Source organism: Pelmatolapia mariae, linkage group LG12 (assembly GCF_036321145.2).
Source record: "Pelmatolapia mariae isolate MD_Pm_ZW linkage group LG12, Pm_UMD_F_2, whole genome shotgun sequence".
Classification (NCBI taxonomy): domain Eukaryota; kingdom Metazoa; phylum Chordata; class Actinopteri; order Cichliformes; family Cichlidae; genus Pelmatolapia; species Pelmatolapia mariae.
The window spans coordinates 20,123,863-20,146,864 of NC_086237.1; the positions used below are offsets into that span (position 1 = coordinate 20,123,863).

The 23,002-nt window shown below is 38.8% G+C and overlaps 3 protein-coding genes across 4 annotated transcripts in view; 2 read left to right on the forward strand and 1 right to left on the reverse strand.

Annotated features, from left to right (window-relative positions):
* Window positions 1–605: 605 nt before the first annotated feature.
* LOC134639530 (uncharacterized protein C2orf81 homolog) lies at window positions 606–2,527 on the reverse strand. Its single transcript, XM_063490779.1, has 3 exons — window positions 2,281–2,527; window positions 1,911–2,111; window positions 606–710 (listed from the first exon to the last, which is right to left on the reverse strand). Exons 1-3 carry the CDS (start codon window positions 2,518–2,520, stop codon window positions 648–650), a joined length of 504 nt encoding a protein of 167 aa, XP_063346849.1. The 5' UTR covers window positions 2,521–2,527; the 3' UTR covers window positions 606–647.
* Window positions 2,528–3,597: 1,070 nt separating this feature from the next.
* wdr54 (WD repeat domain 54) lies at window positions 3,598–11,203 on the forward strand. Its single transcript, XM_063490472.1, has 10 exons — window positions 3,598–3,656; window positions 3,974–4,257; window positions 5,172–5,234; window positions 7,161–7,227; window positions 7,677–7,733; window positions 7,826–7,953; window positions 8,120–8,220; window positions 9,012–9,174; window positions 9,376–9,450; window positions 9,625–11,203. The coding sequence occupies exons 2-10, from the start codon at window positions 4,033–4,035 to the stop codon at window positions 9,754–9,756; spliced, it is 1,011 nt and encodes a 336-aa protein (XP_063346542.1). The 5' UTR covers window positions 3,598–3,656; window positions 3,974–4,032; the 3' UTR covers window positions 9,757–11,203.
* Window positions 11,204–20,880: 9,677 nt separating this feature from the next.
* Window positions 20,881–23,002, forward strand: part of rhobtb4 (Rho related BTB domain containing 4) — a 42,556-nt gene continuing 40,434 nt past the window's right edge. For both annotated transcript variants that reach the window (XM_063490778.1, XM_063490776.1), the window contains exon 1: window positions 20,881–21,732. The gene's annotated coding sequence lies outside the window, so the exon portion shown is untranslated. The remainder of the gene's footprint in view (window positions 21,733–23,002) is intronic.

Here is a 23,002-nt window from a genome sequence, read left to right on the forward strand (position 1 = left end):
ACTATCCACTACCATCCACCATACAGTACCATCTGGAAGGTGGATGGTTCGCATCAGCTTCATTTTTCAGCTTGGCAATGATCCTACACACACTGCCAATGCAGTAAAAGCATACTTCTGCCTCCCCAGAGCCCAGACCATAACATTATTGAATGTGTTTAGGATCTTGAGAGAACAAAAGGCAGCCAACATCTAAAGAAGAGCTTTGAATGTCTTGCAAGAAGCCTGGTGAAGTATTGCTAAAGACTACTTAAAGAAATTACAAGAGTCTAACATTTGAGAGAGATCAGGTGGTATGTAAGGTATATTTTACGAGAGACGTAAATAATAAGGTCTCAGTGTTTATTTTTGCACACAGTATAAAAAGTCTCCAATACATACAATGTTTTACGAATAAAACTTTCAGGTGCAATGTAGTCCTTGGGACAACTCACCTTTTATCATGTGTTATTTGATATAGCAACAATTTTTTTTAGACTATAAATGCTGTATTTAATTTCTGTATTTCAAATGCAGAGTAGCTGAAATCACATGGTGGGAAACTGGAATGAGTTTTAAAAAAAGACAGACTTGTATAATTATCATAGTTTTTTCAAATTTATTGTGTTAATGTGTGGCTCAACCACAGACATTGCCACGTCTTCTAATCAGCTGTCACAGATCTTGGGCTGAAGCAGTGGGGTGACCCGAGGTGATGGACCTCCTGCAACCTGATCAACAGAAAACAGCAGCACAGGCGCATCTGTCATGGTTTGAGGCAAACCACATGGAGATAGAGTAGTAGACCCAAATGCAGACAATGGAGATGAATGTGGATGGTAACAGAAAACAAGCCTTTATTTAGGGCTGAACAGATGTTACAAATAAGCGGCAAGGACAACTAGAAAAGAACAAACAAAACCTATACTGGCAAAGCTAACCTGAAACATAACTAGAAAACCTGAGACGGAGGCAATGAAACACATGAGAGAACGCAGGAGTAACGCAGACAATCCAACAAGGAGCAAAGGAGAACACACAGGGAAACAAGGAAACAAACGGGGGGAGACATAGCTGAACCTAATTAAACATGCCTAGGCAAGGGGATCAAAACAAGACACACTGACATAGCACACGAGACTATCAGAGTAAAACACGAAATATGGCACGTACGTACAGTCACAGACTCAGAGACACAAGCTTAACGTTATGACATAACTGACACCTTACAGCTGGAACATAGAGACAGGGAGACTAGACATGAGATGTGGGACCAGGACAGGCACAGAGAAAACATTGGGACAGAGAGTGAACGCAGAACAGGGACTATCAAAATAAAACAGGAAGCACACGACAGGCACAGAGACATGGACTTGATACTGAACAGAGGGAACACGAAGTACAGGGACAAGAGTGACATGAGACACGACTGACTGGGGAACAAGAGAATAAACATGAGGACAGAACTAAACCTACACTAAACATGAGGGGCACAGGAACCAAAACCTAAGAACTCGAAATCACAAACCAGGAACAACTGGAGAGCCAGAAATACAAAACATAAACCAAAACATTGGTCGTCATAAACCATGATGAAATCAAAGATCAATAATTATAATACAAAAATCAAAACACTGAGTCTCCGACCCAGGACCATGATAGCATCGCTCTCTATCGGCTTTAAACTGGTAGACTGGGAAGGCTGGTTAATCTGGACTTGTTTCTTTTTTAACTCGCTTTGTGGAGCTTTTTATTTGGACCTCAACATTCATTGCTGGCTGACTCGTGCCTCTCTCTGTGCTGGAACCTGGTCAATGTCAGCCTTCTGTTACAAAGGAATATAGCGATATAGATATAGTGTAGATGTGAATACAAATAACTTAATGGTGGCATTTGAATAGAAGACAAATAGAAGAGACTGATAAGAGTACCTCCTGTGCAGCAAGATGTTGTTGATGGATAAGAACAGGCACACATCCTTGAGCCCAGGCATCGGAAATTGGTGGCACAGGCTCAGAATCTTCCGTTTTTGATCTTTCGCCTGGTCCTTCTCCCTCATCTAGGCACAAGATTTGGTGTTCTACAATCTGTGTGAGGTACCTCTTGGCCCAAGATGCGGAGAAAGTTGGTAGCTTATTGCCAAAGACAGACAATATCACAGATGTGAAATGCAATATATATTATTTATGGATAAAAGCAAGAGAAAGTATTTGGTTAATGACTGTAGGTAGTATAACGGTAATATTGAACTGATTGTAAAAGAAAAAAGCAACAAAAAGCTGATAAGCTTCTCAGTTTTACCTGGCTCTCAGTATACACATCAAGACATCCTTTCATGACCTTCCTCAGCAGTTCATCTAAGATTTCCCCCACTGCCTCATCTGCATCCTCCTGAAGCAACATATCTGTCCACTGGGTCCGGGTCAAGCGACCTGGGATTATATCTTCCCCTTTCTGCTCTTGTGCTGCAGGTGAGATCACCTGTACAGATGACCTACGTCTGTGCTTGTCAGTTTGAAGCTTGGTTGCAGAGCGTGGCATTTTTGCTCAGAGGCTGGTGTGAAATATAAACTGCAAAAAGTCAGATCATGGAAAACTAAAAAAACCTGGCATTATCACAAACCCAAATTCTATTTAATGATGAAGATCTTGGTTAAAAAAAAAATCAAGAAACAGTCCTGAAACCTTTTGACCTTATGAATTGGTGACACTGTAGACATTTAAAGGTTGCAATAAGGGAAAGTCACACTTTTAGGGTTTTAGGAGGAGCAGAGTAAATGCATGGGCATTATTTTGTGTTTTTATCAATACAGTACAAAGCATGTTAGATAATGGCATGCCAGATAGCTATCATTTTTCAAGCTATTTATTTTCTTTGGTCAATAAAAAAGTTTATTTTATTTTTTATCTATTTTATGGTCGTGTAAAGGTCAGTATGCTGGCAGTTGCAAACAGGGCATTCAAAAACTCGGTTAGTGCATCAATCAGCAAGTTTGTGGCTTTAATCCCGTTAGATGACCAAATCGCAAAATGACGGGCCCAAAAGTCACAATTCTACGTTAACAGAAACAATTTTTACGTGATCCCGACACTGGAGTTAAGAATACAAACAATGACCTGTGTATTTAAAAAAACAAAACAAAAACATTTTAATATGGTTTTGTCCTGCTGCAAATGTCATTTCTACACAGGCTTGGCTACTATTGCTCGTTAAATTCGGGGTGCAGAAAAGTTATCTTTTTTATTTTTACTCCTGTTATTATCTTAATAATTATGAGTAGTTTGCACATAGAGTAGGTGTTTTAAAACACTCTTCACAGCTTCAAATATTAACCCTAAAATCACTGTTATTAAAACGAATGCTCCGTTATCCGGATACACGTTACAGACATACACGAAGCACACAAACAGGGGAGATAGGCACCTTATTAGCGACACCTTTACTTTAAGGTAGCTAATCACACTGCAACTGAAAGCGCTAAATTTATATATATCGTTATATCGCAACACAATCGGCGTTAGGTTTCTTTTTAATAAACAATGTTGTCATTCCAAAACTGGAACATTTTACCTTTATCCTCAGATTCGTACTATTCACGGTTGCCCAGCAACCTAGCACGCATAGTTGACGTAGTACGTAGAGTTACGTCGTCTCTATGGCTGCAGAGGACGCATAGGTAATCCTGTTGCTAGCAAAAGCCAGAGAAGCCCTTCGTTTACATTAACTTAATTTGGAATAATCGATTGAGGCAACAGCTATGGGGGAGGGAAAACATTTTTTTTAACTTTGTTTTACATATGTTCAATATATAAGGCTGTCCGGTTGTATTTATTATCTCGCTAAGATACTTAGCTTGCTGCTAATGTTAAGTGGTTAGCGTTTAATTTGCTATGAATTAACGGCAGCCTAGTGGTTAGGGCATGTTTTTGAAGAGATAACTTGTTATTTAATTATGGTATCTTTATTTTCTGTCTTCTTTCTTTTCTTTTTTAGTCCGCCATCAGATTAGATTACACATTGTTCGATCAATTGTGCCCTACAAAGAAGACCCAATGTATCACAAGGAAAAGAGTATCCAGATAAAAAACAGCGCATCAGCGTTGTACAACAACCTCAGCGTGCTGCGCATCGCACCGAGGCGCCTCACCCACTTCACCGTGGTCCATGCTAACATGGTCAACATGGTCAGCGCGTCCTGGGACGGCCTAAACTACACCCACCGTCAGCTGCAGTCCAAGGAGCCAAATGTTGCTACAAGCACTTCGCTTATCATGCAGGTTAGGTCACGGTGCAACTTCTTCTGCTCCCCATTTTACCTTATCATACTCACTGAGAACAGCTAAAAGATTGACTTCAGTAAAACGTCAGTATTGACTTCATTATTTTCAGTCGTATTCTTTCTAAATGTACACGAAATGAATGCACTTGGTATACGTTGGCGAGTCCAAGGCAAAATAATCCCCCTTCATTTATTTCCAGTATATTATAAATAATTTGAAACAACCAACTTAAAAGTCCTACAAAACGAATGTTAAAGCATTACTCTAGAAATGTTGGAAGCATCCTTAAATTGGTAACAATGCCCAAGACCAAGTTGACTGGTTATGAAGTGTTAAGACTGTTAACTGTCAACTGATGGTTTCCTGACTTTGACTATTCCTGACTATACTATTCAGATCACTTCCCCAGATTGTGGATATCTGCTCCACTCACCACTGTCTTGCTTTTTTATGCTCATGTTTTTCTCCTTCCTTAATTTTTTTCACTTAGAAAAGAAACACACACACATATATATATATATGTATATATATATATATATATATATATATATATATATATATATGTATGTATACATATATGTATGTATATATATATGTTGTTTGTGTGTGTGTGTGCGCGCGCGCCTGTGTCTTGCTTGTTTGCGTATCATATTAAAGGCATTCTCTTGTATACCTAAGACAACTTCTTTTTAGACAGCTACTTTTTCCCTCAATGTGTAAAAATGGCTTAACACTTTCTTCAGTTACATTACATTACATACATTACAATGTGTAATGCATATATAAATATTACAATTAATCACATACTCATACAGTACATTTATAGTCCTGTGATGTGGAATGCAGAGCTACAAAAATAACACTCAAAAAACAATTAAGCTTAAAAATAATACATGTTTTTTTTGTAACAGGCTGCGTTTTGTGTGCTCCCCTCTCGTGATCTCCTTGTGGTGACGTCTCAAAAGGGCATCCAGGTAGATGTTGTTATTTTCTCAGTTTTGATGTCAATAGCAGGACATGTATGAGGATAGTAACACAGTGGTGAGGTGTGCAGCAGGACTGACAGATGGGTTCAAGGTGTGGGTGGGATCGTCACAGAGCCCTTTCTTGTTTGCAGTGGTGATAGAATAGAATAGAATAGCCTTTATTGTCATTGTACAGGGTACAACGAAATTGGAGTGCCACTCCCTTGGTGCAAAATACAATAATAAATATAAATGTAAAATATAAAAGGTGCAATAAAACAAACAATAGTAGGTACAATATATACAGGATAGCAGCATTAATATAATGACAGTAAGAATAGCAGCATAATAATTGACGGTGACAGTATGGAGTAGCTAAGCAGTTTCAATTGTTTTTGTGATTATTTACTATGGTGATAGCTCTGGGAAAGAAGCTATCCCTGAATCTGTTTGTCCTGGTTTTATGTGACCTGTACCGTCGGCCTGATGGTAATAGTTCAAACACTTGGTTGCTGGGGTGAGAATGGTCCTTGATGATATTGCCAGCTCTGCTGAGGTACCGAGAGTTTGCAATGACCTCCAGGCTGGGCAGAGAGCAGCCGGTGATCTTCTGGGCTGTGTTGATGACCCTCTGCAGTGCTTTCCTGTCTGCAGCTGAGCACCCTGCATACCATGTTGTTATGCTGTACGTTAGGATGCTCTCTATGGTGGCTCTGTAGAATGTCACCAGCAGCCTCTCCTCCAGGTTGTTCCTCCTGAGCACTCTCAGAAAGTGGAGACGCTGCTGGGCCTTTTTTACCACCGCCGTGGTATTTGCAGACCAGGAGAGATCATCAGAGATCTGCACGCCCAGAAACCTCATGGAGTGCACCCTCTCCACACGGAGCTGTGTGAATGTACAGTGGGGCCGGGTCTGCTCTGCCCTTCCTGAAGTCCAAGATGAGTTCTTTAGTTTTTGTGGTGTTCAGTTGGAGGTTATTAACTGAACACCACTCAGTCAGTCTGTTGACCTCATCTCTGTAGTCCGACTCATCCCCCCTTGAGATGAGTCCAACCACGGTGGTGTCATCCGCAAACTTTATGATGGTGTTTGAGAGATGGGTAGGGGAGCAGTCGGATGTGTAGAGTGTAAACAGGAGGGGACTCAGAACACATCCTTGTGGAGACCCGGTGCTGAGTGTGATGGTGCTGGACAGGTGTGGGCCGAGTCTGACAGACTGTGGTCTATTTGTCAGGAAGTCCTTGATCCAGAGGCAGATGGGGGTGGAGAGTCCCAGGTGAGACAGTTTCTGGACCAGGATCTCCGGGATGATATGATTGAATGCTGAGCTGGACAGGTTGACAGAGGAGATGAGGGTGCACGAGTGGGTGAAGGCGTGTGTCAGAGGTGATTTGTAACAGAATAGCAAGAGTTAAAGGGAAACTTTACAAGATGGTACTGAGACCTGCTAAGATGCATGATTTGAAGACAGAGGCACTGACAAACTGGGCATGATCAGACGGAACAGTATTAGAAATGAGTACATCAGAGGGACAGCTCAGGTCAAGCAGTTTGGGGATGAAGTTAGAGAGACAAGGCTGATATGGTTTGGACATGTGCAGAGAGGTATAGTGGATATACTGGACAAAGGATGTTAAACATGGAGCTGCCGGTGAAGAAGGATATGCATGTCCCTATTGACATATTGACCTCTGCATGTAGGGAGAAAGTAAGATGGAGGCAGATGATCTGCTGTGGTGATCACCAACAGAAAAGGAGGCACTGTTATGTCTTTTAATTTTATACTTATAGTGGCTAAAATCACACATTATGAAACAGTAGTATTACATTAAGTTAAATTTAATCTGTCATAGAGTACCGCAAGCAATAAATACTGTTTTGTAGCTTTTTACTTATCTTAGAAGTCTTATTTACTTATAAGTGTGTTCCTTTAGATGTATGAATCTGATGGCTCCATCATGGTGTACTGGCATGCACTGGATACTCCAGAAACACCTACAGGTAAATATGCAACATTTAGTTGTAACTATTCTACTACACATGTAGGGACTCACTAATAGAAGAACGTTTGTTTTACTTATTAGTGTGAAACCATAGTGTGCAGTATGTTGCGATATAATGAGTTACAGTGAATCACTTAATTGTTCCTGAAGAGGATTTAGATCAATTGATCCATCCCCATAACATCAACATCCGTGGGATGTCTTCATTATTTAGTGATTTTTTTTAAAGATTTACACCAGTATTATGACATCACTATGGCAATAAAGACGTTTTCAGATTTTCTTATGCTTGCTGATAAATACTGTTATCTGTGACTGATCACTGCAAATTTGTATTCAGCTTCATAAATTCCATACTCATCACATATTTGCATGTGAGACAGAAAATTATTAACCCTGAGTTCTTTATTAGATTTGGTGCATTCACAGACCTAATTTCTGTCCCAGCACAGGCAGTGTTTGCCCGAGGGATAGCAGCAGTGTACGAGAATTATATATGTGTGGGTAAGTGCTGGGTGGAATTTTTGTCTTTTCAGTTTTTGTGTAGTCAAAAGAGCACAGGTCTACAGTCTACTTGTCTCTTTCTCATTCTATAGGAGTTTCATCTGGTGCAATTTTAGTATTTGATGTGCCCAGTAAAGGAAGTAATATTACCTTGTCTGAAGTCCTGGAAGAGCACAAAGAATCCATCACTGACATGGCCTCAGAGTGCTCTGGCAGCCAGGTAAGGCACATATGTGTGTTTTGCAATCTGTCACAGTCTTTGTTCGTACATGACATTGTACGCCTCTTGCATGAATCATAGATTAAATGAATAAATACCTTATGTAATAATTATAACAACTATGTTCGTTCTATGAATTACAATATCCTTTTCTCTGTTTCTTTAGGAGTGCATAGCTAATCTTGTCACTGCAGATGATGGGGGAAACCTATGTGTGTGGAAGTCTGGGGAGGAGTTTCAGCTGCTCAACAAAATTCCTGGTTTTGAGTAAGTTCACTGAAGTAATTTTCTACAGTGTTGTCTTGAGCCACACCTTTCTTCATACTGCTTCCAAGGACCCATTGGTCTTGAACAGTAGTTCTCTGGGTTTTCTGAAGTTATTTAAAAGTTTTTGTTTGGACACTAGCTGCTTTTTCAGTCATTTTCAGTTCAGTCCTTGTACCTGACCATTTTCAGAAGAATGTTTTTTGTTTGCTAAGCCACTGAACACTGACCCATTAATTATTCAAACATGAAATTCTACCTAACCATTGTTGTGTTTAATAATAGACAACTGAGCTTAGAAGAAATTTTTAAATGGTATCTTTAGCCTCTTTGTTACTAGGAGCCTGTTGCAAAAATATGTAGTGTGTTCTCATTTCTTTAGTTGATTCAATGAAAAATGCTAAAGATAACACAATTTGACAGAAATAAAATAATATTTTTTAACAAGATGCTTCTCAAAGAGCTGTTGCCAGAAAACCTGGGATATCTTGGCATGGTGTGCAGTGGATCCTTAAAAACTTTGAGGATACAGAACAAGTGGAAGAGAAAATAAGAAGCGGCATAAAAATAAATTTTACAACAGATTAATGCTATCTTAAAGTCATATCATTAAGAAATAGGGGGGAAAAATCCAGCAAAGACTTGACTCAGGACTTGAAAGATGCTGTCTGTTCTGACCGAAGGTATTTTTTACACTGACTTATTTATGTGTTTTATTTCCTGTCATTCTCTAATCTAATATAAAATATGGTTTCTGTTGGTTCCCTGATGGCATTGGTCCTCAATGTTCTCAGTATGAGCTGCTCATCTGTCAAGTTGTGGAAGGGCACAGCGGTGGCAGGTTACGGCACAGGCCAAATTCGACTCTACGAGGCAGTTACGGGAATTTTGCATGCTGAGATCAACGCTCATGCTCGCTGGATATACTCAGTAGACATTGCTCCTTTTTCTGGATTGGTGAGTTGTATCAAAAAGATGTATAATAATGCCTTTTTTATTTAGCTTTTTCACAGCTGAAAGTAACAGATTCATCTTTGTCAGTTAGACAATAATTAGTGAAAATTTGAAGTATATTTACATTTAAACATATTTTTAGTAGTAATATTAATAGTTTACCTCAAATCACCTGAAAGATGACCATCTCCTTCTCTACGCTAGCTTTTATCTGCTGCTGAGGACTCTCTTGTCAGAGTATGGCACATGACTATCACCCCAGAGACCAACAGTGTGGAGGTAAGTGGTCCCAAGACAGACTACAAAGCACATTTTCTGAATACATTTAAAAAAGAGGGACAGTTCATTGCAGTCTCCCCCAGTCATCCTACACACCTGGATGACTGACACAAGATGACTTATGTCTTACTCTCAAACAGAACCTGACTGTGTGTTTTTCTCATTTAATCTTAGGTTGCGCATTTGCATAACGAGTGTGTGACAGATACACAAATCTGTGGCGCCAAGTTCTGTGATGGCGATGGCTATGCCTTTGCAGTGACGGGCTATGATCTGAGTGAGATTATCCGCTACATCCAGTCCTAGGACTCTAACTTCATTGTGGCTAAGTGTATTCATTGGTTTGTTTGGTATATGGAACAGTTTTTTGGAGGTATTTTGGTATTTGTTTGTACATCTGCAGGCCTGTATCCACAAAAAGCTGGTAAACTGTGTAAAATGTATTTTTTTTTAATCATTTCAGTAAGTAGTAGTTATTTGAAAAATAGCACAAAGACACAATATCAACTGTTGAAACTTTAAAAAATGATATATATTTTTTAACAGCATATATGCTGATTTTAAATCTGGTGTAAGCAGAACATATCAGAAATGTTGTAACAGGGCAAATAAACGATTGCAAAAGTTGTGTAAAGACGAAAGTCATATTTAAAATAAATTCCAGAAATACCCGGGACCTTCTCTGAGTTTCAACTAATTTAAGATTAACTGAGGTGAAGCATAAATCTTATTTTGAGTCAAACCACTGCTTCTGCCCAGCTAAGGAGGAAAAGAACCATCCTGCCTGTTATCAGCACGGAGTTCAAAAATCAGCATCTGTAATAGTGTCAGAGTGCTGTAGTGCACACAGCATTGCTCTTTACATTTTTTTTCTTTGGGCTACTTTTTCACTTATTTTCAGTGGTCCTTGTTGCTGACAATTTCCAGGCGAATGGTTTTTTTTTGTTAAGCTGCTTAACACTGACCTGTAAATCATTCAAGCATGAAAAAGCCCTTAACTGGTGTTGTGTCAACAGACAACTTAGCAAACAAGCTGTTTTAAATAGTATTTTTAGCCCTGTAGCATGGTGGAGTGGTGGTTAGCACTGTTGCCTCACAGCAAGGTTGAATTCCGCCATCTGCCTCGGGCCTTTTTGTATGGAGTTTGCTCTCTCTGTGTCAGTGTGGGTTCTCTGCAGGTGCTGTGGCTTCCTTCCACAATCCAAAGACATGCATCCAAATACTGACTTTCAAGCTCTTTAGAACTGTACGGACTTTGTGTTTGTCTTACATACTGTATTTGTACTTAAATTTGTAGATGTTTCAGTGCATCATTTAACCTATTTCCTATTTTCTCTGCATAATATAAATAAATAATGAATAGTTAATTACTTACAATGCAGTAAAGTAACTGCTGAATTGTTGAAGAGTTCCCCTGTTATGCAAGAGAAGGAAAATAATTTGCTTGAATACTGTGAAAAGAAAAAGGGATTTGTAACAGTGGTAAACGCCCCTCCCAGTGTTTTATAATTAGCTTTGGGTTTTTGTTTTTCAATTCAGTGTTTTGTTTAAATCATTAGTAATACAATTCATATTTTAAGTATTTAACAAATCTTTAGAACTTTTAGAAAGGTTTGGTACAATGGTTTTAAAATAGTTGTACAGGAAACTATTGTGAATGTGTTTGAAGAAGAAATTTATGTGACTGTATCTTTAAAACATTATTCTTTTCAGGCATAATGTGTAAAATAACTACACCAGTAAACACTTTATAAGGAAAGCCATGCTTGACTTTTTATTTTGTAATTCCAAAATGCAACAGGAGATGGGGTTGTGGGCTAATATTTTTAGCAAGAGGCTGCAGGACATGTAATTAACTAGAGAGCAGTATGGAGTTGGGTTATTTTATTTTAGTTTCTTCAGGGTTATTGACAGTCAGATTTTTTCAAAAAGGCCAAATTATGTTTGGATACTGTGTGCAGACTGCTGGACACGGGCATTTTATATTGCTAAGTATACACGGACATATTACAGATGGGGGTCAACCTTTTTATTAAAGTGGCTAATTGCTGAGATGGGTTCATTCATATCCCATGTCTAGTCTAACATCTGTCAGATTTCCCATGTCTAGTCTAACATCTGTCAGATTTCCCATGTCTAGTCTAACATCTGTCAGATTTCAGAATGTTAGTTGGTCAAAGTTTTTTTTACAGTCTATTTTGCTATCAGTTTAGATGACATATACAATGCATTTATTGCCTTTTTTATTATTATGATTTTTCCTCCACCAGTGCGGGACCTGAAGCTGAAGCTGTGGTAGTTTTCAGTCTAGCTGTTTGTTTGTCAGTTGGCAATATTGTGAAAAAAGCACCAGGGCAAATTTCATGGAACCTGGAAAGCTGCAAGTTACCTGGTTAAAATTTGCTAAATCTAACCAGTTGTCCTTGTTAGAGGAGTTAACACACGTTTATATTGGATAAAAGAATGTCTCAGTGTAGTTTACTGTTTGCACGAACTTTAATGAAAACACATACAATCTGCTTCTTTATTTTACCCAATGCTGTAGATTTGCTTTGCAAATAATGCAAGAGAATCATTACAAAGTACAACAGAGATAACATTTTCTAGGATTTTCTTTTTTATTGAAATGACCTTAACTGAAAACTAAACTTGCCATTGTCTCGTCCTATACTACTCATTTTATGACAGGTCATATGAGCCTCTTTGGGTTTTTTTTTTATTAAGTTCATGTCGGGCAAACAGGTATCATAATTCCACCTTATCATGACAAGATAAGAAGAATCAGGTCAGCGAGGAATCGTGTGCTATTTGTCAGGCTAGAGCTAAGCATGTATTAAATCCCAGGGTTCTAGTCTTTTCTGGTTTGCAGTCAACACCGGTCACGTAACATCAGCTGACAGGACTGTTTTGAACTCACACACGGCAACTTATGTAACTTAAATTTGGTTGGTGCCAACTTACAGCCATGTCAGTGATCTGGTTGCATCGAAATGTGAATCATATACGTGTGCGACAGTGTCATAAACACGCAGTCTTTATGGGATCAATAACTTTGGCTGTGTAATATTGTGTCATGCTCCCCAGCTGCCTGGAGTGAAGTGGATAACTAAACTGGCAGGAGAGGGATGGTGACGGACTAAACTGTCAATATGAGGTCCCAAATGACATAGATACTGAGATTACATAACTAACTGGAACAGTACACAGAGAGAGATGCCAAGGTTGGTCAAAAGTGACACATGAAAGAAGCAACGAATTAACAGAAAACAAAAAGAACTGAAGGCCTGTAGGTAGAAAATGAGAATAAGACGTGAAACACGTGAAGACAAACAGCTGCAGTGATATATTCCTCGTTAACTGAGCCAATAGTGCTGCTCGGTTCTCCAGCCCTGTACACAGCCGCAGGGCCACTCATGCTGTGTACTGCCACAATACTTGTCAATAGTTGGTTTTTAGGTGTAACACACAGCTGAGCACACAATGTCGGGGAGATAAGACCTAAGCATGAACTATTCTATGATATAAATTTGGATGTATGTTAGTGCATGTGTGCCAAGTAATAACAGTATTGAAGCAATGTTCTCCTCATATTCCCTGGTAGACTGTCTGAAATCTTTTATTAATGAGAGTGACAAGACAAAAATAGATTCAACCAGACCTTCAATGAAAGGCCCTGATGTGTCACTTCAATAAAGTCACAGAGGAAACGCTGATGACAACACGAGTATGACTTTTCCCCTTTGAAAAGTAATCGTGGAACAATCACAGTACCGGCCTTTTGTCTAGTTATCTCAGCATTTAAGGCACGTTTGAGTGTCACATTTCTATTTCTACAACTGAAAAAACGAATAACCAACAGAACAAGTTCGTTTGGTGCTCTGCCCAAACTGTTGATGGGTTTCGACCAAGCCCGGATGGTATAAAAACCATGCCACAATACAAGTTCATCCATCAAGGCCGGTTGAGGCGTTATGAATTAGCAGGTGTGGTAAATACCACACCATGTATAACAACATCAGTATCTTTGAATCTGTTTGCTTTTTCTTCTTCATTATTGTTGTGGAGAAAAGCTATTTATTCCTTACCAATCCAACCTTGTGGCAGCTGCCTAGGACTGTGTCCCTAAGCCTGCTGGGATAGAGGCTCACCAGGGGGGATGAAGAGCCTAAAGCCCCTCCAGCTTGCTGCCACAGACAGACCAGCTCTCTGACGAAGCAATCAGAAAACCAGCTCCTAAAGACAGGCTGCATAAATAGATCTTCCATTTTAAACACACTGAAATAGGAAGGAGGGGCACACCACAAACTGACGGAGCTGAAAAAAACTGCCATTGCTGACTGACGGACGTGCAGAAAGAGTGTGGCCTTAAGGCAGACAAGCAAAGACAAAGAACTAGTTCAAAATATATATGTAAGTGATTAACAAATGCCAGTTTTTGCACAGTTTTTATGTTGTATCTCCATAGATGTCTTCAGGGTGGTTAGGTTCTTATCCAGGAAATTGAATCAGTTTTCAAAGCCATAGTTATAAAGATCTATGTTCAGCTAGAAGAAGACCAAGGAGACACATACCAGATGACCCCTATAAAGTTTTGATCTTAACATTCAGCCAGTGTGGGCAGTGACACTGAGACAAGCCTAAATCCACAAAAGAATTCATCCAAAATGGTGTTTTGGGATAGTGATTGTGGTATGGTGGACCTATATGGCTCTAATAAGAACAGTCCATTGTTAAACTGATAATGTAGTTTATATCCCAACTTATAGCTAGGTGTCAAAGTAGTCTCTGCGAAAAAGCACCAAAAGCAGACACTGAAAGATAGTAATATTCCAAATGATGCTTGTTTATTCTGTATGAGATATTTTTCCATTTAAACATTCAAAAATGGATTGAAGACAGTTGGGAGGAGCACACATCATCACCTTTCAAATTGATATGGAAAGCTGTTAGCAAACAGCTCCTTATTACCAGCAGTTATGGGACAACATTAATATTAATTTAAAGTCTTGTTTCCATCTTTCTTTTTCCATGCAAGGCAACAGTACAAGACGTTGCTAACTGCTACATCAGTTTTTTCTTTTTGCTTAAACAAACTGTCTGCAGTCACTAAAAACACCACTCTGGTCAAAATGAGCCGTAAAGTGCAGATGCTATTCAGGTGTAAATACTCTGTAGCTTTTTGACTATGAGCCATTCATCTCCACACTCAGACTCACAAACATAATTCATGCAGGTGTATGTACTGATAAATGTATTAAGCATCATCTAAAACAGTCAAACGACTCCAGAACTGCAAAGTGATAAAAAAAAATTACTTACACTCTGAACTGTAAATTGCTGAAATAAGCTTTATTGCAGTCATCTTTTCATATTTAGAGCAATTATAGTTGTATATATTAAGTAATTTATTTCAAATGGACTTTACGTGCTTGATGTGTTCAAATTATTTGCCTAAACAGTTTGCAGAAAAAAATTCAAGTACTTCAAAACAGGTGAAACAGGCTTGGTAGTAGAAAGGTAGTAGAAAGTAGGGTGTGTAAACTGTAGTAGATGATTATGATAATTGGAATGCAGACAGACTGGAGACTCCATCCAGCCTGCAAACAAAAATATACCACTGACACAAATGGGTGGATATAAATTGCAGTAGGATAGATCTGTTCTATTGCTACAAACTAGATTATAGTTAAAGCCGGGATAACCCATTCACCTCTGTAGCCACAGCTTCCTTGCATCACCAGACTGAGACTGAAAGCTACACCCACACATGTCCAAACCAAGGCAAGCCACCTTTCCTGTCTGTGTGGGCCTCTAATTTGGGGAAAATGACTAAACATCCAGTAAAAACTGACTCACTATATCCCAAATGTTCTCTAAAAATCACGAGAAGTTGAGGTTTCATGCGTAAAATAAAGACACGGGTATGTTAAACTTAGTTTTTTTTTTCTGTCATTATTTTTGATTTTAGGCTTCCAAAAGGTTTTGGTATGTTAATAATATTCTTTGATCCAGTTTCTTTAAACTTAAACACATATATGATAAAATCCAAGTGAAATTATTTACTTATGTTCTTATCTTTTATCATTTAAATTAAAAGTCATAGAACATTTTAACAAGCTTAGCTCTGTAAAGAAACTTCTTATACATCTTTCAGTAATGTGGTAAAGATAATTACTACTCTTTTGCCACCCACAAGTGACTGTGTCGCATTCTAACTGTTTGGTTAATCATTAAACGCTAAAATAAACTTTTAATTCTTTTCTATGATGCAACTCGGTACTGGCCCTGCCTTTCCAGAACTTGCAAACTTGCCTGAATGATCTTCCCTCATTTCACTATTTAGCTTATTGAAAAATAGAAATTGAACACATAGTCATGCAGACGCTGACCATTTAAGTATAGTTCATTATATAATCACTATTAGTAGGATGGTCCTGACCTCAACACACAGACACTTTCTCTTTCAAACGCGCACACACAAACACACCACTTGCATATCCCCAGTAACGTCAGTTTGATTGCATGGGTAGGCAATGGGACTTAAAAGCATTAGATTAAAGTAAAATAAACATGATCAGACCCTGCCATCTGCACTGGGATGGCATGGTTGCCTAGCAGTGGGCATTGTTTGGCTTGTCTGACGCTGATGTGCTGACGCTAGTGTGTGAGTGCGCGTGTGTTTATGTGCATGTGTCCATATGTGCAGATGGCACCTTTCAAATGATGATGGATTTATTTTCCAGTGTTTCAAATAAAGTTAGTCTTGTCTCAAATTTGACAGGCGACCTTTGAGCATACTTTAAATGTGCTTAATACAAGGTTTCATTATGGCAAATAGTTTGTTCTAAGAATAGCGACAGCTGGTGACAGCTGAATATTTTTTTCGTTTTCTTACCTCTTTTAAATCACACAGTTCAAAACAGATTTTATCATAAAGATAAATCATTTGATTGTGAGACTAAGCTACGATGGTACTGTGGTATGCCACACCTTCAAAGCTGGTGTGTTTTAGACCTTTGCTTTATGAAATAGATCAAAATTTGGTCATTTGTAATCCCTAAACACCTCTCACCCTCCTCTCATTACCAGCGTGTGGGTGAGAGAGTTATTGAGTCTCAAAATAGAGTCGCAGCAATAATAACAGCGATATCCTGGCAACCCTTATCATTGTGTTCTGTCAGTGAGACTGCTAATAGGGTTAATATGAGAGAGATGAATGGACATCTTCAGGGCACAAACTAAATTCAAAACACATCAACATTTCCATCAGCTGTCATCATATGTTTGTTCATTATATCTCTGGATCTATAATAGCCATGTGTATATTTTATTTGCATTGCTTGTGTTGCAGGGACACAAATTTGGTTACACAGTCACATTTTTTTGCAAAACAAAACACAAGTTGGGTTTAGGTTAGGTTTAGGGTGAAGGAAGTAACGGTTATACATAAAGAAATGAAAATAGATCAGTATCATGTTATCTGAAGTGGTACTGACACGAAACTGTTGGGTGGTGTGTGCACACTTGGAAGCTAAGGCCCAAAAGTGAAAATGGCACCATTCAGTGGTTATGTAATATGCTAACTGAAAACCTAACGTTAAACTAAATCAAATCAGTTCACCAAAGGGTTCAAAAAGGAGCATTATAGCAGGCCCTTCCTCTCAGCAGTTGTTAGAATTTATAACCATGTATACTGTGTAATTAATTCACATTAATTCTTGTGTAAACTAAAAAGATTTAAGTGGTAAAATTCAGATGTTGCTCTTGTGTATGCAAGTGCCAATGCTACCTCACATAGTGTAGTCTCGTAGGCTCTCCTGTTTCACAGCCCAAACCGGTCAAGGATCTTCTGTTCCGCTCTTGTGTGAATTTTCTGTGTGTGCAAGTGTCAAATATATTTGGGCAGTTCTTTCCTGACAAGTTAAACAAAGCTCAGTCTATCTAGGGTGAGAACATTTAGCAAAACCAATATTGCAACTTTAAAAAATTCTTTAGACACTGTATCAGCTTCTTCCCCATGGTAAGCTACTTTCTACATCAGGGTTATAGTAAAGTTTCCAGCAATTTGCTGCCATTGGGGTCATCTTTACTGTTGCATACTATTGGACTATCTAGACCATTTTCTTTCTTTTTGTCTTGGGTGTGTTGGCTATATGATGTACTGACCATATTTATCAAACATTCCCTTCCTGTTCTGTATGTCAACATAAATGCTGCGGAGCAACAGCTGTATACACATTAAAATCTCATTAGATACAACATAGTGCATATCCACATCTTCAAAACCTTAAACAGCTTGTGTCAGGTTGATTTAAATTCTAACTGTCTGGTTTTATGTCAGCGTAATATCAGCCTTGCTTTTGGTTAACTCACTAGAAACTTGAGCCTCTGTGACTCTAATGTAAAAGACTACTCACTTAAGTAAGTCCCACAATATCATATATCAATCTGCTCACAGTATGTAGGAGAGAGCGAGTCTGAGAAACAGACAAATCTTTGGTTTAGAGAGAAATGCTGAGTTCTTGTGCTCTGCTTTACCTGCAGCAATGGCTAAGAAAAAGAAGAAGAAATATCATTAAAAAAACAGCTGTCATTGTTTATATATGAATTGACCCAGTGGCAGCTTTCAAAAAGTCTGAAAGCTGTCACTGGTTTCATAGATATTCTCTGCAGACTTAAAAAGAGCACTTACAGCAGAGGATATAACTTCCCAGTAACTCCTGTCTTCAGTAATAACCCAGTACCTGTCCCTACTACCAAGCCGGCCTTTTTCCTTCTGGCCAGTACACAGTAAATGATATGTGATTAAACACAAAGTGGCAAATGAAGTGGAAGTACAAACACTGCAATCTGCTCATTTCTCCTGAGAAAACAGTTGTCCCTCAGTGAAAAATGCAGTGACCCACACACCCTTTCATTAAGGTGGTCACCTTCACAGCGCATGCTAAAGAGGAAACAAGAGAGAGGACTGTCATGACACCATACTTTCCTGTAATCATACTATTAATTTAGAGCAATAAGGATAAAAATCACCAAGGTTTTAAAACTTGGTGACTATAACGCCTTCTGGTAGAATCTCAAACCTCCAGTTCCCTGTTGAGTGTCATAAGTAAACAAATAGATGGAGAGGGATATAGTTATTATTTTTTTAAGAAAGAGGTGAGAAAACAAAGACAGGAAGAGAAGGAGAAAGAATAAGAGATTGCGGTTTGTCTGTAAAATGCAGCCAATGAATGTTAGGGCAGGGGTAGCTGTGCTCATCCCTGTTTCCATGGTGACCTGAATGTGCTGTCGGTGCAGTGACGCCAGTCTGGAGCATTGCGTTGCATGAGCCACACGTGCCAATGCCCAGCTGACAGCAGCGAGCATACGCCTGTATCTATTCATAGCACCTAAGTGATGCTCTGAAGGGACACGGACAGCCTGGAGTTCTGGCCAAAGAGGCCAGGTGTCCAAACCTGGATGAGTACGGACCCAGACCAAATGCTACCCTTCATCCTTGATGGAGGTGGAGGGGTGCTTGGAGAGAACGTGGGAAGAACACATAGCAGGAGTTCTGTCATTGCCTCTTTGATCTTTGTCCTCACTAGCAAATTGACCCCTGGCCCCTTTTTTTGAGGTTTCTAAACAGATGATACAGGTACAGCATCCATGCGCATGTCCAAAAACACAAAATCAAAAAGAGGAAAAGCAAAATATTTACAAACTCGATGGGGTAATGAGCATTTGTTTGAGGTACACTTATTCAGTTTTCAAAGTCACCTTTATTTTCTCTTAAACTGACTGTTCACATACTGGTAATATACAAACACACTGTGATTACCCACCATATAACAACTTGGTGAAAACAAACAAACAAACCCTCATCCCTGAAAAATGCGCAACAAGTCCAGTTGTGAATTTTCCTCACTGCCAAATATTCCACGGTCAACGGTTAGTGATATTATAACAAAGTGGAACCGATTGGGAACAAAAGTAACTCAGCCATGAAGGGGTAGGCCACATAAAATCAAAAGCAAGGTCACTGGATGCTGAGGTACATAATGCAGAGTTCGCCGACTTTCTGCAGAGTCAATTGCTACAGATGTCCAAACTTCATGTGGCTGAAAAATTGAATTATATATTTTTTTGTAAATATAAATATCGAAACTATGCTGCAAACTTGCTCTGCAACTCTGCATCCCCTCCACTGATGTTAAAGCAGACCGCTGCTGTCCATGTAAAACATTTGAGAAGTGTTCTACTGAGAAGATATTAAAAAATAATCCTATAATCATCTAGAATTTAAGCAGTAAGTCTCTTCTGAAATCCCCTGGATTTAAATATTTTACGAGTAGAAAACAATAATTGCAGCACATAGTCAAACAGTTGTAATTTGCCATCACAACACGTGGTCTAGAATGTGATATCTTTAGCAAGAGTGCTTGAAACACCAAGTCAGTGCCCCTTTTGTGAGCAATTGTTCAAGCTCAATTGGTATTTCTCTAACACTGCTTTGTCGCGAGATCAAGCAGAAAAAAGCAGAGGCTCTGTGGCAACGAGAAGCCCATTGTGGTCCGTCAGCCTAAAGTTAGCTTTCGGTGTGATGTCTGGTGTCAAAGGCCATTGTGGTTCCTGACATACTACAGTGAAGGCACAGAGCTGCTGAGTGCAAATGATCTGAGCAGGACTTTTTTGTGAGTGTGTAGCTAGTTGTGTATTGTATTGTTTAGGCATATTTTTATGTATTGGAGGTGCAACACATAGGCAAAATGTTTTTGTTTGTTGTATATAGCTGACATAGGACTTTCAGACCTTTGGGGTCAGCAGTTTCCCCCCTTTAGGAAAGAGACAGAGTGAGAGATGAACCATGTGGATCCTCTATTATGCCCCTATTGTGCCCATGCAGCTGCATAAATAGTGCTATTGCAGAGGCCTCTGGCAATTCAAAAGTGCTGTACAAGACACTTTGAGATAAAGGTTTGGTAGACCCGTCTACACCATTAGGAAGAGAGGAGAAATTTTGCCCAATTAAAGCAGAGAAGTTGACAGATTCAATACACTTACAGTCTCATGACCTTCAGTGTTGCATGTATTTGTATCTATAGCCATCTTTATTTCCATCTGCAGTCTAGTAGAAAAAGAAAGTTCACCCTCTTTCAATTGCAAGGGTTTTTGTATCAAGACATTAACAAAAAACTATCTGGACTTTACCAGGTTTTAAAGGTGGGTAAACACAACTGCACATGACAAATTACACTGTGTCTTATTTATTTAATAAAAAGTAAGCCAAAAACTAAATACACCCTTACTGCTTAAGAATGTACACCAATCAGGCATAACATTATGACCACTGACAGATGAGGTGAATAACATTATCTCGTTGTACCTCTCACCTGACCTCCTCTGTACATATTAACAATGATTTTAAACCAGATATTTCAAATTTGGATTCATCTCTCCATAAAACCTGTTGCCACTGATTTTCAGTCCAGTTCTTGTGTAACTGGGCCTATTCCCCCTTTCCCCTTTCTTAAGAATGCCTTCTTGGAAGCAAAAACCTTCCACTGACACTATTTCTGGTGAGGTTTCACTGAACACTAGATGGATCAACTGAAGTGTGTCAGGTTGGATTTTTTTTTCCTGTTTCTTAAGGATATGACTTTCCAACATTGTTTATTTCCTGTAGTCGCTCAAGCCTGTCACTCTTTCCTTTGTTCTTCACCAGTCCAGTTTCTGCAAATTTCCCGCCAAGCCAAAATGTGTCTAGTTTTTGGCTAATAGCTCTTTGGGAATCACCTTGTTGGTAAAATTATTATTTTATGCCTTGATAACTGTGTAACATTGGCAAACTATTGAAATGGGTACACAGTCTGCGTTTTTGTGAAGGGCTGCTAGTAACAAAGAGCTAAAGATACAATTTAAAATAGATTCCCTGCTAAGCTGTCTGTTATGAGTAGACACAACACTGATTCATCCCTTGGGTTAGATGTCTTTTTATGCTTGAATGGTTCATAGGTCAAACATTTCTTTGAAAATGGTCAGGTACAGGGGCTAGAGTGAAAATAAGTGACTTTGTGTATGCGTATTATAGTTCAGAGAAGTTGTAGCGTGTGTGTTTACAGATGTGTGTTGTATGTGTGTGCGTGTGTTGTGTTTGTGTTATAATTCACAGTAGTGGTTCTTCCCAAGTGTACTAAGAGTACGGCTACAGCATGATGTGACAACACCCGCCTGCACATATGTGAGCATCTGCTGGCCATAGCTTGAGGACGGTTGCTTAGGACTTGCATGCATGCTGAGGTAGGAGCAAGCCTGGGCAAGTTCCTTTCCCTTCACAAGACAATAGCAGCTCAGATGCCTGGCTGAGCAGGAGTTTTAGGGAATCTGTGAGAGACAGGGGCCTCTCACACTCCCTCAATTTCCTGACATTTATGCTTTTGCCAAAAAGAGAATATACAGAGAAAAGACCTCTATTTACAGAAATGCTGATGAAAGATGGTGGTCAAATACTTCACTGACAATTCAAAAAAACAAGTTCATGGTGAAGAATAAATTGAAGTGATCGTTTTTTCCTGTTGTGTTATTGTGCATTACCTTACACACAAAGGTGTCTTTTTCTAAACACATGTAATATTTTCAAATTGTATTTTATTTGTTTTGATGAAAGTGCAAGTACAAGTTGTAAGCTAGGACTGATACCATTTTATTTCATTTTATTTAACTTTTTGCAGCTATTCATATTATTATCATTGGAACTGTGTACCCTTTTGACTTTTATCCTTTTATGCAGTTTGTAATAAAAGCTCCCAATTTTAAGCATTTCACACAACTATGTTTAAACACAGTGGCAGTGAAAATACTGAATCTTAAATCCTGAAGGTTACACAAACTGACCCAAATGACGTGTTGCTTAGCTTATTTAGCCTCACATCTTCATGGTTGTTTAGAGAAGGTGAATTGTTCCTAGAAGACTGTTGGCTCACCTTGTTGCTAAAATAAAAAAATACAACTAGGTGTGAAAAAAATAAATGAGTTGACTAATGTTGGGAAAAAAAATGTAGAACATATATATACAGTCTTTAATTTTTGCTTGTGCTAATGGTTAGATTTGTCAATACAAGAAGAATGAAGAGATATTTGGTGCATATGTTTACTGAGACTTGGGCGTTCATTGAGATTATGAGTCTGCTGCCTTAACAACAGGTTTGGTTTTGTATCGTAATACTTGTCCTTAACTTTTTAACTATTGTCCCTATAAATACCCCATACAGTGGTGATAATGCTAATAACACTATCCCAAACACTAGTAAAAAAACAAACAAACTACTGAACCTTATGCTAAAATTAATTCTTAAAATAAAATGTCTATCTGACAGAACCAAGTGCTAAATGGGCAACTGAAGTGTCTGAATAACAAAGATGGAGTGCACTAAGGGCAGCTGATTGACTAGTGATTAATTATTTCTACTCAGAAAAAACTTCACCCTGTATTTGTGGAACAATGGCTCTGTAGCCAACATCCTCTCCAAAGAGTGACTATACAAGACCTCACAATAGTGTTTTGCTACGC

What these genes read in the sequence shown, in the direction of transcription:
- LOC134639530 (XM_063490779.1), bottom strand. Translation starts at nt 2,520, where the DNA reads ATGCCACGCTCTGCAACCAAGCTTCAAACTGACAAGCACAGACGTAGG. An exon ending in ATGTGTATACTGAGAGCCAG is followed by an intron (nt 2,112 to 2,280) that starts GTAAAACTGAGA and finishes TTTGGCAATAAG; the next exon opens with CTACCAACTTTCTCCGCATC. An exon ending in AACATCTTGCTGCACAGGAG is followed by an intron (nt 711 to 1,910) that starts GTACTCTTATCA and finishes TCTGTTGATCAG; the next exon opens with GTTGCAGGAGGTCCATCACC.
- wdr54 (XM_063490472.1), top strand. Translation starts at nt 4,033, where the DNA reads ATGTATCACAAGGAAAAGAGTATCCAGATAAAAAACAGCGCATCAGCG. An exon ending in CAGAGTGCTCTGGCAGCCAG is followed by an intron (nt 7,954 to 8,119) that starts GTAAGGCACATA and finishes CTGTTTCTTTAG; the next exon opens with GAGTGCATAGCTAATCTTGT. An exon ending in CAGAGACCAACAGTGTGGAG is followed by an intron (nt 9,451 to 9,624) that starts GTAAGTGGTCCC and finishes ATTTAATCTTAG; the next exon opens with GTTGCGCATTTGCATAACGA.